Source organism: Carya illinoinensis, chromosome 5 (assembly GCF_018687715.1).
Source record: "Carya illinoinensis cultivar Pawnee chromosome 5, C.illinoinensisPawnee_v1, whole genome shotgun sequence".
NCBI classification, from domain to species: domain Eukaryota; kingdom Viridiplantae; phylum Streptophyta; class Magnoliopsida; order Fagales; family Juglandaceae; genus Carya; species Carya illinoinensis.
In genome coordinates this window covers 5,585,836-5,603,502 of record NC_056756.1, presented here as the reverse complement: position 1 = coordinate 5,603,502, position 17,667 = coordinate 5,585,836, and the positions used below count along the sequence as shown (strand labels likewise).

The 17,667-nt window shown below is 34.1% G+C and overlaps 2 protein-coding genes across 2 annotated transcripts; one reads left to right on the top strand and one right to left on the bottom strand.

The window, feature by feature from the left end:
- The first annotated feature begins 4,692 nt into the window (after positions 1–4,692).
- Positions 4,693–7,079, top strand: LOC122311588 (dnaJ homolog subfamily B member 5-like). The gene is made up of 3 exons (XM_043126191.1): positions 4,693–5,098; positions 5,385–5,908; positions 6,219–7,079. The coding sequence occupies exons 1-3, from the start codon at positions 4,922–4,924 to the stop codon at positions 6,661–6,663; spliced, it is 1,146 nt and encodes a 381-aa protein (XP_042982125.1). The 5' UTR covers positions 4,693–4,921; the 3' UTR covers positions 6,664–7,079.
- Positions 7,080–8,204: 1,125 nt separating this feature from the next.
- Positions 8,205–17,159, bottom strand: LOC122311446 (putative transferase At1g60990, chloroplastic). Its single transcript, XM_043126000.1, has 12 exons — positions 16,840–17,159; positions 16,277–16,378; positions 15,407–15,440; positions 14,725–14,798; positions 14,549–14,614; positions 14,375–14,439; positions 13,092–13,179; positions 12,912–12,977; positions 9,341–9,506; positions 9,170–9,253; positions 8,967–9,094; positions 8,205–8,538 (listed from the first exon to the last, which is right to left on the bottom strand). Exons 1-12 carry the CDS (start codon positions 17,071–17,073, stop codon positions 8,353–8,355), a joined length of 1,293 nt encoding a protein of 430 aa, XP_042981934.1. The 5' UTR covers positions 17,074–17,159; the 3' UTR covers positions 8,205–8,352.
- Positions 17,160–17,667: the final 508 nt, after the last annotated feature.

Here is a 17,667-nt window from a genome sequence, read left to right as displayed (position 1 = left end):
CGAATGTGCTCCTGAAGTAGCAATATCGAGTATGCTCCTGAGATAGCAATATGAAATGCAAACGTTCACAATATATTCTAAATCTGTATCAGGTCTTTCAGTGACTGGGCAAAATAATGAGCTTTTGATAAGAATCATTATTCACGTCTTACTAGATCTAAATCATTCCCTGAAGTAAATGATAATGAATTTATATCATTCTATTCCCTGAAGTGAAAAGAATGATGCATTTCATTCAAAGAAATTAAGAGATTGGACGTGATAATGAATATCTTTTCGGGCCAGAAGCTCGTATTGGAAAAGCTGTAAGCTTTCTCTTTGAGATGATATTATACAAATTATTGAATCAAATATTATGATGCATCAAAAGGTGATATGATTCAAAATATTTGTATCTTTTCATGGTTATCTTGATCATCCAAAATCAATTACGATAAGTCGAATGATTTTCATATGGACGTCCATAAAAGAACTAGAAGATTCTTTTACTATAAAGTCTTACCACCAGAAGTGGAAAGAAAAATTTGCTTGAAGCAAATAAGATGAAATTATTTGACGTTATCTTGATTATCATATGTAAACCAGAAGTTCAGATGATAATTAAATTTTGGATACAATAAGATAAAAATGTCTCATATTCTAGTTACTAAAATCCCAAGGAGGATTGAAGTCCCTGTAGGACAATTAAGAAATTCAGCAGTCTAAAGACATGTATAAAGGCATGTGAAATTTATCGATACAAAAGATAGAGTATCTCAAAAGAGAAAGACACAAATAATTTGGTGCTCCTAAAGAGGTCATACCCACAAAACAAGCAATAAAGTCTATCCAAATTCTCTGTATAAAATTCTCCTATATAAACTCTTGAAGAGTGCCTCCTGAAGAGGTTTTTCATGAAAATGTCTTCCCTTGAAGAGGGACAGGTACCTGAAAATAACGAGATCTCGTTACATTTCATGAATAATGGAGAAATTATGGATAGAAATAAAATCATTGTCGACAACGTATTTCCATATGAGATGGCAATTGACATTACCAGAAGTAATGATGAAAGTGAATCAAGAATCGTCGAAGAATACGACGTAAAATATTGGCCAAATTTGAAAGAAACAATTCCTGCAGAATTGATTCACTAGTAAAATATGATGCATCGGGACTTATAGTCCAAACACCTAAAGAGGTGATGCTTGTTGAATGTCAGTGGGTATTTATAGAAAGGAAATAAAAATGTGATATATAAATCACGAGTTAGTTTCTCAATTCCTGCAGAATTGATATCATTAAGTAAAATGTGATAAATATGGACTTGAAGTCCAAACATCTAAAGAGGTGATTTTTGTTAAATATCAGTAGATATTTATATACATGATATAAAAAGCCTGAACCTTTTAATATGAAAATGTGATATAGAAATCACAAGTTAGTTTCTCGAAGAAACAATATTGATATGATTTTAAAGTGATTGAAATCATATTGAGATTTTTATTAGCTTGAAAGTTACCGAGAGTTTGGATATGCATGATTAACTGTATATTTATATGGATCATTGGATCATGATATATATATGAAAATCCCTGAAGGATAGAAAATGTCTGAAGTTTCTAATATGAATACATCTGGAAATATGTATTCTATCAAGTTTCAAAGATCCTTATATGATCTAAAGTAATCCAAACGCAAATGGAAACAAGCTATTATTGCAGTTTATATATATGATTTAAATGTCATTGAGGCTCCAGAAAAGCTCATGAAAACTGCACATATTTGAAATATAAATCTGAAACCCTTGCGGCTTCAAGGGGAATATGGATGATGTTATTAGTCATGAAATACCATCTTTTAATACAATTAGTATTTCAGATTCATATTATGGGTTTGATATGAAGTGTGCATTATTAAAGAAGAAATAAAAGGGAGCACAAAGAATATCTACCAAAAGATAGAAATACAAATATGAATATTTGTGAAATATTATTTTATTATCTTGAAGCAAGAATTACAGAAATTTGAGACATTTTGCCTCATTCTTCAAACGCTCTTGTTCTTCAAGAATCTGCATGGCATCCCTATCTAAAGGGGTGGGCAATCGAAAAGAAGATTTAAGCAAGGATTTTAAATTCCTATTCTCTTTCTTTATTGATTATATCTTCATGTTGGACTCCAGAAGAAGTCGCTGAAGTATAGCAATATTCTCGTGGAGATTGTCAACTCCACAAGTTCTGGATTGCAGTCGCTGAGAAAATGCGACAATCGATTATAAGTATCGGGTACCGAGACTCACAAGCTCATAGATAGCTTCATTATCTGACCTACGAGTCAGATCATTATATTGCATTATAGCACCTGTGGTAGAAGCAGGAACAACTGATGAACGAGGTGCAGAGTACCTTATATATTGGCCATGAGAAGATCGCTGAGCCATTGTAGGATAAGAATGCAGAAAGAGATTGCAGAGTAAAAATGCAGTATGATTACAGAAAAGTGAAGAAGATGAGATGCGAATGAAGATGAGCTGAATATATCTTTAATAGAGAAAATTATGATACAACATCTCTCGTGAAGCAAGAGAAAAGAGACGAAATATAGCTTCATAGCTCTGCGGCGCCTGACAGCTGCGGCTCCTGACAGCACGCCTGACACCTACAAAGGAGTTGAAAATCCGCGGTGCTTGTCTGATCTTAAAAGGCTGGCCACTGTTTTTATTAAAAAATGAGGTTAGCGGTTTAATGTTGATGAATTTTTCACTAACTGTGTTATTTACAAGAACTCCAGAAGAGTAGTGATGAGCAGAAAGATCTAATTGTGATTATTTTATCAACATGGATCAAGTCCACAGTTAGTTGGATGTACAGATGCGAGTTATCGTTCAGATACACACAAGAAGATCATTGCAATTCATGAGAAGAAAGTTGAAATTGATATCAAGAAGGTACGGTCAAGTAAAAATCTGGCAGATTTATTCACTAAAGCATTACCAATTGCAACATTTAAGAAGATTATGCAGAACATTGGAATGCGGAGGTTTGAAGACCTGTTATCATGCACTTTTCAGGGGAAGTAATGTCTTGAAGACTTGTGCTGATTGTACTCTTTTTCCTTCGCTAAGGTTTTATCCCACTGAGTTTTCCTTTGCAAGGTTTTAATGAGGCAATATTAAAACACTCGGCGATACACATGAATACTGTACTCTTTTTCCTTCGCCATTAGTTTTTTCCCACGGGGTTTTTCCTTGGCAAGGTTTTAACGAGGCATATTCTTTAAATATGGTCATCCAAAGGGGAAGTGTTATAAACTATCTTGAATTGTATGACCACATTTAGCTAGCCGTCAAATGCATAGTGCTAGTCGTCAAATGTATAGTGCATAGTGCTAGCATAGTGAGCTAGCCGTCAAATGCATAGTGCATAGTGCTAGCATAGTGAGCTAGCTGTCAAAAGCATAGTCCCCTTTGTACTCCTATATATATCGTTGAATCTTTTAAGAAATTTATAAGTTTCATAACCTCTCTGAGTTCTATCTCTCTCTCTCTCTCATTTTGAAAGTTTTATAGCACATTATGGCTTTCTCTTTTCAATGATTTCATAACAAGTTTATATATTTATCATGAAATAGAGATGAATAATAAACATTAAACAAGTGAGAAAAGGATAATAAAAATAAATGAGGTTTTACGTAAGGGTGTCAAATTGTGTTAATAGGTCGTGTTCATGTCGTGTCAAAATATGTATATTATATTATATAACTCAAATCTAACCCGACCCGTTAAGATTATCGTGTCAAAATCTCAAACCCTATTACAACCCATTAACATAACGGGTCGTGTCGTGTCAACTCATTTTAACCCATTAGTGAATATTACAAAATAGGTTGATACGATCCAATACGATCTGTTTCAAACTATTTATGTAAATAGGTTAAATAGACCAAAAATTAACCAGTTTAACCTAATTAAATTTAGCATAATTTTATATAAATTTAAAAATCATAATATTTATAAAAGTTATAAAGCTAAATACAAATCCAAAATTACAATCTAAATAATAAAAATATCGATATTGAAATTCTAACAATTTTACTTTTAGTTATAAGAGTATAAATATAACGTTAACTTTTTTAACGTGTCATAACGGGTTGACCCGTTATTAACTCGTTAAACAATCGTGTCTTAACGGGTCAACTCGTTTTGACCCGAACCCGTTAAGACTAAATCCTAATCCGCTATTTTTGTATCGTGTTCGTGTTAAATTAATGGGTCGTGTAACATATTATCACCCTTAGTTTTATGAGACTCTTTTTTTTTTTTTAATTATAATTATCTTCTCATTTCCTACTTTAAACTTTTAAAACAAGTAGTGATTTAATGTGATATCAGAATAATAATCTTGAATACCTTGACTCTACAATTCATTTATTTAATTAAATATTTCACGTGTTATATTCATTCATTAAGAGAGAGTCTGAAACACTCACGAGGGGAGTGTTAAAACATAAATATAAATAATAAAAACTATATATTCCAAACAGTTTAAACGTTCCGGATGATAATTTCACAAATATAACTAAGTTTACAGTACAATCATTTACTCCTCTAACTACAACTATAACGTTATAGTTGTAATAAAATAAAGAATGGTTTTGTATAGATTAACAGTACACTAAACAAAATTTGTTTGTCAAACATGATTGCCATAAGAACAGATGGATGAATTTAAGTGGGTCTAAAAATAGCAGCTTTATGTCCAAGAAAAACCTTAAATCAAGAAACAAGATGACCCCATCTCATGTTCCCCTCACAACGAACGAACAGATTTTGCCTTAAAAAAGCCCCGCGCTTCCTCATGTTTAACCTCCTTCCTGCAATTTCTCTTTGCAATATCCTAACCATTTCTGTTTCATCCTTTCCATCTCTCTCTCTCTCTTCATGGGAGATCCTCCACGTTCAGCGATGACTGATTTTTACAGCATCCTCGAAATACCGAAAGATATATGCAAGGCATACAAGGTATTTTTCACGAAATGGAATCCCGACAAGAGCCCGGAGAACAAAATCGAAACAGAATCCAAATCCAAATCCATTTCACCCGATGAATGGCACAAGGTAAGCACACACATGACTACTTCTGATAGATTCTACAATGATACGAATTATCAGTACTCTCAGTTTAATGACTTGAACGAAAAATTATCAAACGGATTGTTTATCCGGGAAAGAACGATATGATCATCATCCTTTTTTTTTTTTAGATCCCGAGCTCTATGGTAACATTTGTCAATTCATATATATATATATATATAAGGTCTCAATTCTCCAAGAGAATCATGTATTCTCTCATATATTTAGATAAGAAATTTTGTTTTTGTAACGTTGTTCGGGCTTTCTTTAGGTCATCAATGGAAAAACGGAGGAAGAAACTACAAGCAGCGATGACCCAACAACACCTGCAGGTTCCAGTCATTATCAAAATGACGATGATACGTTCTTCACACGCCACGCTTCCTTATTCTCGAGTAGTTCAAGTAGAAGAAGCAAAACGCCGACGCCAAGCTCGCGCTCATCGAGCCGCAGTTCAAGCCGGAGATGCACCACCCCACCATCAAGAAGCATGAGCAGAAGGGGGTCCTCAGACACTGAAATACCTACACTCTTGTTCTCGAGAAATTCGAGAAGGACCAGCTCGGAAACGGAAGCATCTCTATTAGGAAAGATCAGTTCCATAGAAACAGAAAAGCCTCCTTCTCTAACAAGAGATACGAGCCGAAGGGGCACCACCCCCATCATATTCTCGCAATCAGCTGCACGAAGAAAACCACCTCCAGTTGAGATGAAGCTCGAGTGCACGCTTGAGGAGTTGTGTGAAGGATGTCTCAAGAAGATCAAGATCACAAGAGATGCCATCACCAATACTGGGTTTGTTAGATCTTTCCCTATCCTAATTCTCTCTCCTTTTGTATTATTTTCTTTTTTTCTTCTATTTTCACATACAAGAAACATGAACACCAGCTTCCCATCCAAACCCCATTTTTTGGGCAGTTAGTTTTTGTAAATGCATTGAATTCAAATTGGAAGAGAAATAAATAAATAAATAAAAAGAATGAAAGAATTGCCTGTTTTCTTTTCTTTATTCTTTTTTCTCGATCATTCTAAGAACAATAGAAACCAAAGTGGAAAAATATTTTGTTGCAGTCTAGGTTTCTTAAAACGATGTAAAATATGGCAGGATGATTATCCAAGAAGAGGAGATATTGAAGATACAAGTAAAGCCAGGATGGAAGAAAGGAACAAAGGTTACATTTGAGGGAAAGGGTGATGAGAAACCAGGCTACCTTCCTGCCGATATAATCTTCGTGATAGAAGAAAGAAACCACCCATTGTTTACGACGGAAGGTTTCGATTTGGAAATAGGAGTTGAGATCCCTCTGGTGAATGCGCTCACAGGATGTTCAATCCCAATTCCTCTATTAGGAGGGGAAAAGATGACATTGTCGTTTGATGATATCATATATCCGGGCTACGAAAAGGTCATTCGGGGCCAAGGTATGCCTAACCCTAAAGAACCAGGAAGGAGAGGTGATCTTCGAATCAAGTTTCTGGTCGAGTTTCCCACAGAATTGAGTGATGAACAACGAGCTCAAGCATCTAAAATACTACATGATTGTAATTGATCGTAATGGCCCATTACTGTTTTTTCATCTCCTTTACTGATGTAGAGGATCCGAATCAAATGATATTGAGTTGTCAGATGGCATGTTGTTAGCACTAAGAGACCTTGAGTTAGTAGATAAGCGCAAAGATGGACAATTAACCATGATATTTTTTTAATTGAGGTAGTTTTGGGTGTGTTTCGATATTTTGGCCATAACTTTGGTTTCGAGTATCAAAATCACACATATGACCTCAATTCAAAAAATTCTTTTCAGCGTGCACATTGTGGTCACCCAGCGCCGCTTGGTGTGCGTCTTTTTCAAGGTCAAAATCCATTTTTTTCCATTTCGAATCTCCATTTTTAGTTATTTTTTTCTTTTATGGTAATATTTCATTTATCATTTGGGAATTGATTCTGAATTCGATTTGGACCAAATTTTTGATAGATTACTTCTTTTATTATGTGTTTAATTTTGGCACGATTATAAAGATTTTGCTATTTTTGGTAAAATTCTAATAAGGATGATTTTCAGCTATATAACAGGCTAATTTTCGACATTTTTAGATTTTATAATTTTGAATTGAACTTAAGAGATGTTTTTGGACGATTCTCTTATTTTCTTTCTTGTAACTTATCTATTAAAACTAACCTGCAGAATAATCTTCAGCTATATAGCCTGGCTTGTAGGCTAATTTTCAACATTTTTAGATTTTATAATTTTAAATTGAACTTAAGAGATGTTTTTCTATGTTTTTGAACGATTCTCTTATTTTATTCCTTGTAAATTATCTATTAAAACTAACCTGCACAATAATCATTATTCTGTCTAACATCATTTAATAACAAAAATCTACGTACCCGAGGTAGAAGAAAAAAGTGTTACACTTATTTGATGCTCGAAGTTTTGGAACTCCTTGTAATCATGTATATAGTTTTTCAACAATACATTCCAAAATTGTTGTCACGTACATTAGGAGTATTGTTATATATGCTGGTTAACGAAGACAGCAATGTTGCATTTGACTTGAAATGAAAGATGTTCATCATCCCACCCAAGTAAAGGAAAGACCGAATTAGCGCGTCGATTCCAATTCTTATTACCACCACCACACCAACCACACACCCCCCCCCCCCCCCCCCCCCCCCGGGGCGCTTCTCTCCTATATATCTCTACTTATTCATGCATAACTTTGGGAGTAGGTTGGTTTGAGCAATCTGCAGTGACAGCAACATCATTGCCGGCAATGGCGTGGATCACAAACCGAGATAGAGAGAGGACTTAGTGGAGGGGGTAGGTCGGTTGCTGAAGCTCGGGCTCGAGTGCTTGGTGGGAATCAGTCAGTTTAATTTTGTTTGTGGAAAAGAACGAGTGATGAACTGCTTTTTGACTTTTGGCTTAACATCTGATAAAATGAATATCCTTTACCCTAACACGTTATTTTGTCATGCATGCCACGCATGGGCGCACGCATATATAATAATATATACACATATAGACACTCCCACAGTCAACAGTGATGCATAAGGTCAATAGGATGAAATTAAGAATACTCCTAAAAATGAGTCATTCAAAACGCTGTACATCTGCAACCATCATTGATTCAATAAGAAGAAACATGATCTATATGTCAAACTGCATGGTCAATAAATGATACATATGAGGGTTTAAAAATTTAAAGTTCAATTAGATGAACATAATTATCAGATCTCAAGAACCTGAACTCTGGGTTGGCTGACATTGGCGAGAAAGAAAAGGAACTTCCACCACTGTCCCTGTGACGTTTTCTCCAACAGTTACGGTGTCTCCCTCTGAAACAGTTTGCCTCTTGATGTAGCCTAAACCAAAATGCTCAGATTCCTTTCTTCCAGATGCATAACTTGTCACCTTTCCCAACTGCACGAAGTTCACAAATATCTTACAACTATAAAGTTTCCCCTAATTAATTTATTTATCTATCAAGCTAGAAGCAACCATGAAGTACAAGCTTATCCCAAAAAGAGTAATAACATCAAGGGTAAAGGCATAAAAAAACATACAAATCATCAGCATTATGCATTAAACAAGTATTTGAATGGCCACATTTGCATGAAATATCTATCTGTAATTAATACATATTAATTTTGGTTTTCCAGAACTAATTTTTTTACAGGGATAAGTGAAGATTTTTATTCGGCTTTCGCATAATAAGAATTTTGATGGGGAAATAAATGATTTTTTTTTCTTTTCTAATTTTCTTAGGGAGTAAACATAGCATAATCGAGCATTTTTTTTTCTCACAGGTTATTGTCCAATTTTACAAGCATTGCAGTCATGACTAGCACCTTTTTCCCATCAAGTGTAATTGGGGTGCCAGGTTCTGCTGGCGCAGATAGACAAAGTCCCCAGAGCCTCTGCTTGACTCCATTATATGTTATGAGTCTAGATATAGTCTCCTGTCCCTTGTAACACCCTGAAAAGATTAGAATTAGACCAGCCATCTTCTCATGTTTCTATGCAAATGACATAATGGTACGAAGCTAGATACCCTTGTTCAGAGAGATGGAATTCCAGAGACCAGCCTCCAGGACATTAAATTCATTAGTAAGTTCTTTCTGAGGAGCCGGCCTTCCTGGCAAAATTTAATTTGCAACAGGTCAGGTCATTGATTATATAAAATGAAACATGAAAGCAAAACAACCCAGTCTAGAATTCTCACCACGAAGAACCCTTAGTTTTTCCCATGCATTAGAACCCATTGGGATAGCACCCTGAGAAAGAATAGTACTCCAGACTAATCCAGCAGCAGCTGGTGACGTCAATAGAGAGAAACCTTCTTCAGAAATGACATTTCCCACCCCTATTGTAATAGGCATCCCACTTACCTGCAAATAAAAGGAGGGTCGTTTGCAAATAATAAAGCACATACAACAAAATTACCACTGTTCTTTGCATTCCTATACTTCCATAATGCATTATCACAGGTACTTGTACTCGGGATTTAAATGTGTAAATCTGTTTTTTTGTTTTTTCGTTTTTCTTTTTCCAGTAGGGAAGGTGTCAAAAGAAAAGTTTAAATTGAAATAACACTATGTAGAAATTTAATCCAAGCCAAAGTTCAACAATTACAGCTTTCATTATTTTTTAAGGGAGCTATGATGTGGGATAATGAGGATACATCATTTTTTGAGTAAACAAAATTTTCAGACCAGGAAAATTACAAAATCAGATGCATGACTACAAGAAGTGTAACAGCACACTAGAAATTTAACGGTGAAATTTCTATTGGCTTTACGAATCTCGTGAAGACTTGATAAGTTTTCACGAATCTATTAATCGTATAGTTAATGTTATTACTCACTGTGGTATCAGAAGTGTGTTTTTGATTATTGGAGATAGTTAGAAAGTTTTAATTGGACACATGGAAAGATTTTAGCCACCTTACTCTTCCAAGTCTACTCTCCACTTTTGGAAAATAGCCTAACCTGATTTTGTGGATATTATTGGATAAAAAAAAGAAATATCTTGAGCTAATTTTCGTGAATATTATTGGGTAAAAATATCTTGAGATGATTTTTATAAATATTATTATATAAAAATATTTTAATCTGATTTTTGTAGATATTAATGGATAGAAATATCTTGAGATGATCTTTTATAGATATTTTGGGTAGGAAAAACCTACACTCAACTCTCAACTCCAGCCTTATCCTCTTCCATATTTCGTCCATAAGTATCTCTAGCCACCACTCACGAACTTATCTTCATTTACACTTTCCATTAAAAGAATATCAAACAGTCTCTCTCGGACAGTTTTTAGGAGTTCTTTTGAAAGCCCATTTCGAAGCTTTTGTAAGTGTTTTATCATAAAGTCTCATTCATATAAGTTGTTCCTTTTTTAGTCTAGTTTACGTGGATATCTTATTTGTCCCATTTGAAGATCATTTGGTCAGTCAAATATTATGTAAACTATAGAAAGGTCATTCTGGGAGATAAATTAGAGAATATGTTATAGTTTGGAGTTTTTGACCAAGCTAATGGATAGATATTGGTCCGAAATTTTTATGAAGTATTGTTAAAATGTATATATGATTATTGGTTGAGGATTTTTGCATGATTAAAGGTTTTGATGAAAGATTTTACTAGATTTAGAAACTTAAAAATTGGAAGAGGAAAAACAATTTCTGTTTTGAGAAAGTTTAACTCTTTGGTGGTCTAAACCTATTCCAATAACTTTGATAATTTTATTGGAGGATCCTAAGCATCTTATATACATGTTATATTATTATTTTGAAGATATTTGATATTAGTTTCAAAGATATGAAGTTTTATGCAAAGAGATATTCAAATAAACCAAAGTGTGGATGTTTTTGGCTAAATTTATGTTTTGGTTAATTTTTAACCATGTGATCTTGAATTAGAAGCTTATATATGTTTTAATACATCTTTTTAAATCATGTGATGGCTTGATTTGAAGATCACATCTTTATAAGTTATAGATCAAAAGGTTAATCAAAACAAGTTATAAACAAAAATCAATGGAAATAACATATGAGAATTTCGGTCCTATGGAGTTTTAATAGTTGTGATTAGTTTTAAATGTTTCTAAATTGATATTTGAGTTGAGGATAAAATTTACATGAAGCATATAAATTTTGGTGACTTTGGAATTAGTATACAAAATCCTTAAGTTATGAGTTAAACGGTCATTTTCCTACATGCAGAGAGTAAAATGAAAATTTTACTCTTTAAGTTAGTATTTTTCCATATTTCAATTTATTAGTGATTTAATGCTAACTTTTAGAATCACTAATTACAGTTCCTCGTGATCGCGCTTAAGGTTTTATAAGAAACGCAGAGATCGAGGTAAGTTAGCTTTTAACTTACTAACAGTCTATTATGTATGTGTGCTAAGTAAAGGAACTACAGTGTATATATATGTGTGTTGTCATATATGTCATGCCATGCCAAGTTATCACATAATTGTCTGTTACATAGAATTTATTCTGTCATCAGTTTTTATTTGTTACATAATATATTCTGTCATATATATGAAAACTGTTACATAATATATTCTGTCATGTATTGCTATACATTACAAGTATGCCATGTTAAGTATGCCATCTATTACATGTATATCAAGTCATGTAATATTCACTGTTGCAAGTATGTCATATTAAATATGTTGTCTATTATATTCATGTTACGAAATGTTTCTATCTCAAGTTGGTCATATCTTTCAAGTTATGTTCAAGTCACGTTATGTTACGTCAGGGCTTCAGTCTTTCGTATTCCAATCATGTTTCATCTTGAGTTACATTCAATTTCGTGGGGTCCACAATAACTGTGGCACACAAAGTATGAGGTCACAGCAATTGTGACGCATACACTACGTGAGACACAACAATTGTGACACGTAGAATACATGAGGCCATAACAACTGTGGAGTATGTATTTACACGTAGAATACATGGGGCCACAACAACTGTGGAGTATGTATTTTTCATGTTAAGTCAAGTTTCAGATCAAGTTCATGTCAAGTCAAGTTCAGTTCACGTTTCAATTTAAGTTATGTCAATTATGCTATATTGTACGTCAAGTTATGCTTCAATTACTTATGAATTTGATTATACATTCATGCTTTTACTGTCATTCATGCATCATTAGCCTGTGTGGAAGTTTGTTTTGTTAACTTACTGAGATTTGTAATCAAATCTCACTGTGGTAGTCCCAACTACTATTCTCCCGAATGGTAGATCTTGTTACAGGACCTGAAAGAGGATCAGGAGCTGACCAACTAGACACAGTCGACTGAACGATCAGGTAATATTAATATAGTAGTTAAATTACTACTTGTACGATGGAGTTGCATCTCTAGTACTTTTTGGATCATAACTATTTTGGATTAGTGCTGTGATCTTAGTTATTCAATAGATCTTTATATATGAAGTATGTTTTAAGTATTTGAGATATTTTCAGTTTGGTGCATAGTATTGCTAAAGAAAAAATTTATCCGCTGCGAATATTGCATAATGTTAGATGCATGTTAGGAATATTGCATCTTATATGTCATGAACAGGGGCAGGTAACCTTGTGTTGCATGTCTCGACGCTTCAAGTGTCCGTCCGATCCCAAACGGAATTTGGGGTCGTCACAAGAAGAGAGTGAAAATTTCACATAAATAGATTTGACAACAGATGAGATGCTGAAAGTATGCCCAATAATCATCACAAGAGAATAAATCAACAAAACTTGATCTAGAAACAGTCTAGAAAACCATAGAAACGTACACTAAAATGTTGATGTGTGCCATATGCTTGTCCAACAAGATTGCCAAGGTTCAAGTCCTCCATTACCTGATCACATTCCCCAATTTTATGCAATTACACCATCAATTTCAAACCTTCAAAAGCATAATATCGAGTTCTGGAATAATGTTTAACTATATACGAGAAATTAGCATTCCTTACTTGATTGCTTTTGGGTCCCAGTAAAACAAACAAGCAAGTTTGCTTGGTGATGTCTTGAATCTCTACCTTGTCAGCAAGAAATATGTACCTAAAATTGAATACAATGTAAAAGATCTACTGCATGGATCTTTTTATCTTGATAATAATGATCAAGACCTTTGAATTATGAAACAGTAAGTAATAACTTAAGGTAAAACACAGAAAAATGTACTGATTTGACAACTGAAAAAGACCTTCACTCAACCACCTGGGTCAGCTATATGAACTGTTTTTTCACCATCTTACCCTTTATAGACTATCAATCTGTTGAAAGCTCGTTTATACTGATCTATGACTTCATGCTGTATAATTTATATATTAAACAAAACTTTGAAGTACATATTTGTTGGTCTTCTTCTCGTCCTCGCTGTACCCACACCTTCAGCTTGAAACCAAATCACTCATCCACACCAAAGCATTAGCTGTCTTTATATCATGTTACCAATTATTTTAACAAACTCTCTCACACCTCGTATCCATTGTCAAATGAGTTGATCTCTAGATTTTCACAAATGCTTTTTTGATAACTGATATTAGTCTATTTCCAATCTTTTCCTGTCTTTCCGCAAATCCACATCAATCTGCATTAAACTATAAAGATAATGGGATAATGCTGTCTCTTCACTTTCAGCCTGTTCTAGTACTTATATACTGAACACTTTAATTTTATCAGCATATGAGGAACGGGGGACTGGATCTATTCAGCTTCTAATTATCAGTACTAAAAAACACTTTCCACAAAGTATGAACAAGCAGAGTTTATCGTGCTGACTGCTAAAAGTGTAAAATACTGATTCCGTGAGCTCAAGAAAGACACCACCACCTAAAACCCCGATTGTCAGTGCTTAGCAAAGTTTGGAATATGTTTTCCTACACCCAATGCTACTGTTTCAACCTATCAGATGGTTAACAGAATATCTTGAAAAGGGCCTCTATATAATTTATGGGAAGCATGTATAATCACAAGAAAACCAATACCCTGGTTATGATCATTCATCGTGGTATAAATGTAGAACTCCGTTATCAGTCTGCTTGACAGCTTGAGAAATGAAGTGTATATATATAATTGTTCTGCTAACAGATCGTACAGTGGCTACAAGTTTTGTTGAAACAAGAATACAACAAACACTTCTCTCTCTCTCTCTCTCTCTCTCTCTCTCTCTCTCTCTCTCTCTCTCTCTCACTAATACTACAACTGGTAAATAATAAAATAATAACAACATACATTGACAAGATGCACTTACTTATTCAGCATTTTGATTATGCTTTGGCAGGTCTCCGGTGAAACCACTAATGTAACTGCATTTTTCTGTGAATACAAACAACCAAAAAGAAAAAAGAAAGAGAAAAATTGGTTAACAAAAGACGAAGATTGTTACAACACAGAAAACAAACATCCACATGAGTATGAACGTTACCATGATCCACGCATGCGCAATATCAATTGTCCGAGCTGTTGGTGTAACAAAAACAGTGTCACATCCCTACGGATTCCAATGAGAAATCCTATTATTTTAGCCTGTACGACTATACAATATAAGAATAGAGTTTAAGGGAACACAAATGCAATCAAATAATGACAACCAAAACCCACCTGTCCTTCATGAAGACATTCAAAATTTGCTGTGCTTTGGTTATGAAGAAACTGGATACGGTCTTCTCCACTGACTACATATCCGTTGAACCCACATTATTTACAAAGGGAAAAATGTTTAAGCATCTATCAAAACCACCATATACAGCACAGACTTTAGCATTTTGTGTGTGTGTACTGCAATGAGTTGGATATATATATAGCCTATATCGTGCAATATCAAGATTTGGCACTATTTTGCATATATAGTGCTCACCCACCAAGTGTAAAACCTCTAATATCCAGACAACAAAACACCAAAACTTTAACAATACAAAGAGCACTATGAGTTGCATGCAAAGATGACAATGAAAATGTCAGAATAAGGCAGTTCCCGAACATGTAATTATATTTTGATAAAAGATCAACATCTAGAAGACTATAAACAATTTTTTTTTTTTTTCCACTGGAAAGTGATGCACGATAACAAGAAGGTGAAACAGTAAACAAGGATTAGGGATAAATATGAAACATTTTGTTTATGAAGAGGCAAGGCACTGATCAATCTACGACGACATACCACATAATTAAAATGGTTATCATCAATGATTTTATATAGTAAAAATGATTTGCAATCTCCTCTTAGAAAGTTGAAGATAGTGCTAATACAATGTCATTATAAAATAACAAGAAAAATGTGTACCTCGTATTCGTCCAAAATGTGAAAGGTCCACAACCTATGACATCAGATGTCAAAAGGGATATCAACATGCTCAAGAAAAATTAGAAGTCAAAGACTAAAATGCTAAGAGTGCACTAAAATAAAAATGTTCAAAGATTGCATCCCATCTGATAAAATTTGTGAACAATCGCACTTCAATATATTCCACAAGAGCCACATGAATTAAATCATTCAGAGCCACATAACCACCAACTTCTAATTAGGTGATACAGCTAACTAAGCCCAGGCCCAGGCCCAAGCCCAGCCAATCAATGCCTGATAGTATTAGTTTTTTTTTTTTTATCAGTAAAAAAACTTTTATTAAACATTTTTTATACGTGCAGAGCTAAACTATTTTGATAAGTACCCTAATTTGCATTGTTGCTTCCTTCGAGTAGATACAGTTGTGACAATACTTGTCAATGGTTATGCAAGGCAATACATTGCAATTGACAAGTATTACCACAACTATAACCATTTGAATAGAGTGTGAAAGGAGGGAGGGGCATAATGCTCAGAACAGAAACTTAAAAACTTCAAACTGAATGCAAGTTATCAGTACTTCCAGTCAAAGATTTTACTTCGCCCTTCCCAAGATAAACTTCACTACCGTTAGAGGATCCAAGTTGTGGTCGAGTGTTCGAGTTGATGAGATAAACTAAGTCAATGTGATCTAAACTGGAGAATTTGAAGAGGACTTGGCCAGTTTCACAAAATACCATTGCATGAGGATCATATATGAATATAATAATTTCCTCTTAAACATACACAAATAAGCAATATCACGAAGAAGAAGAAAAAAAGAGCAAAATGGATGATGATTTAGAAACTTGATAAAAATCAAATACGCACCACAACACCATTATCAGCGGCATCTAACGCCTCATCATCATTATTAAATGTTTCGATAATGCCATCATCTGAAATCTTTGCACCTCCGAGCGTAACAGTCTCCTGCAAAGAGTCAAGGTTATCTTGTAGCACAATTAAATTCATTAGTCACAAAGTTTCAATCCGTCTTTATCAAAAATAAAATTGCAAAAAAAAAAAAAAAAAAAAAAGCCAACTACAACAACTTTTTCTTTCACGCAACATAAGTCACAAGGTACACACACTATGCGAATGTACAGGTACGCAATACACAGAGTGTTTATGTGGATGTATAAACTTGAGAGCTCAGGTTACATGACACTAACACTGTGTTTGGGAGTTTACATGGAAAAGAAAAGTAAAATATATGATTTATTTCTGGGGGAAAGAAACTAACAAAAAATGGTAGGCATAGTTTATTATTCTGATTTTCTTGCTTTTTCTACTCTGTTTTCCGTAGAACCAACCTAACAAAATCGAGAGAGAGAGAGAGAGAGAGAGAGAGAGAGAGAGAGAGAGAGAGAGAGAGAGAGAGAGGCGCATACGAGGAGGTCGTGATCGATGGGAGGTGGTGAGAGGTCGGAGGGCAAGGCAGCAAGTTTAGAACCGCTACTTGTGGAGGAGAGGCTGATGAGGATTTTCGCCGGCGTTTTCCTCTTCCAAAACGCACCGCTTTCGTGGTATCGATGCGACCGGAACGATGAAAAGGGGCGAAAGGAAGTAAAGGATGGGATTGGGAGGGTTGGGCTGCCGACGGTGACGAGACGCTGAGCTGCCATCACCGGATATTATTATTATTGAACGGACTCTGCCCTTTGATAAAATCTAGAAATAAAGCTAACGCCTTCAAATCAAAATGGCCGAATGCAACGTCATCCTTTTCCTAAATTTCGTTATTTTATGTTTTTAAATAAAGAAAGGGAAAATGCTAATTTGTCGTATATTTTTATTTCCTAGTTCATGTATTTTAATTTTTTTTCTTTAATGAACTATAACTGTATTTATATATATATATATATATATATATTTAAAGATGTTTAAAAATTATTTGAAACATAAATGCAAAAAATAAAAATAAAAAAAATTGCAAATGTACTAAGGGCATGCCTAGCAACGCTAACATCGCTTATAAAGAAATGTTATTATCTCCTTAATTTATTAGCAATACTACGTATAATTATAGAGTGAATAAATATCGTAAAGTCATTTTAAAAAAAATATACTATTAAAATTTAATTTTTTTATATAAATTTTATATTTATTTATTTATTTCAAAATATTTACATAAAACTTACACGCTTAAGACTATAACTATCATTTATATTAATTTATATCATTCACTTGGCCCATTGATGTGACACCTCATGTAACTT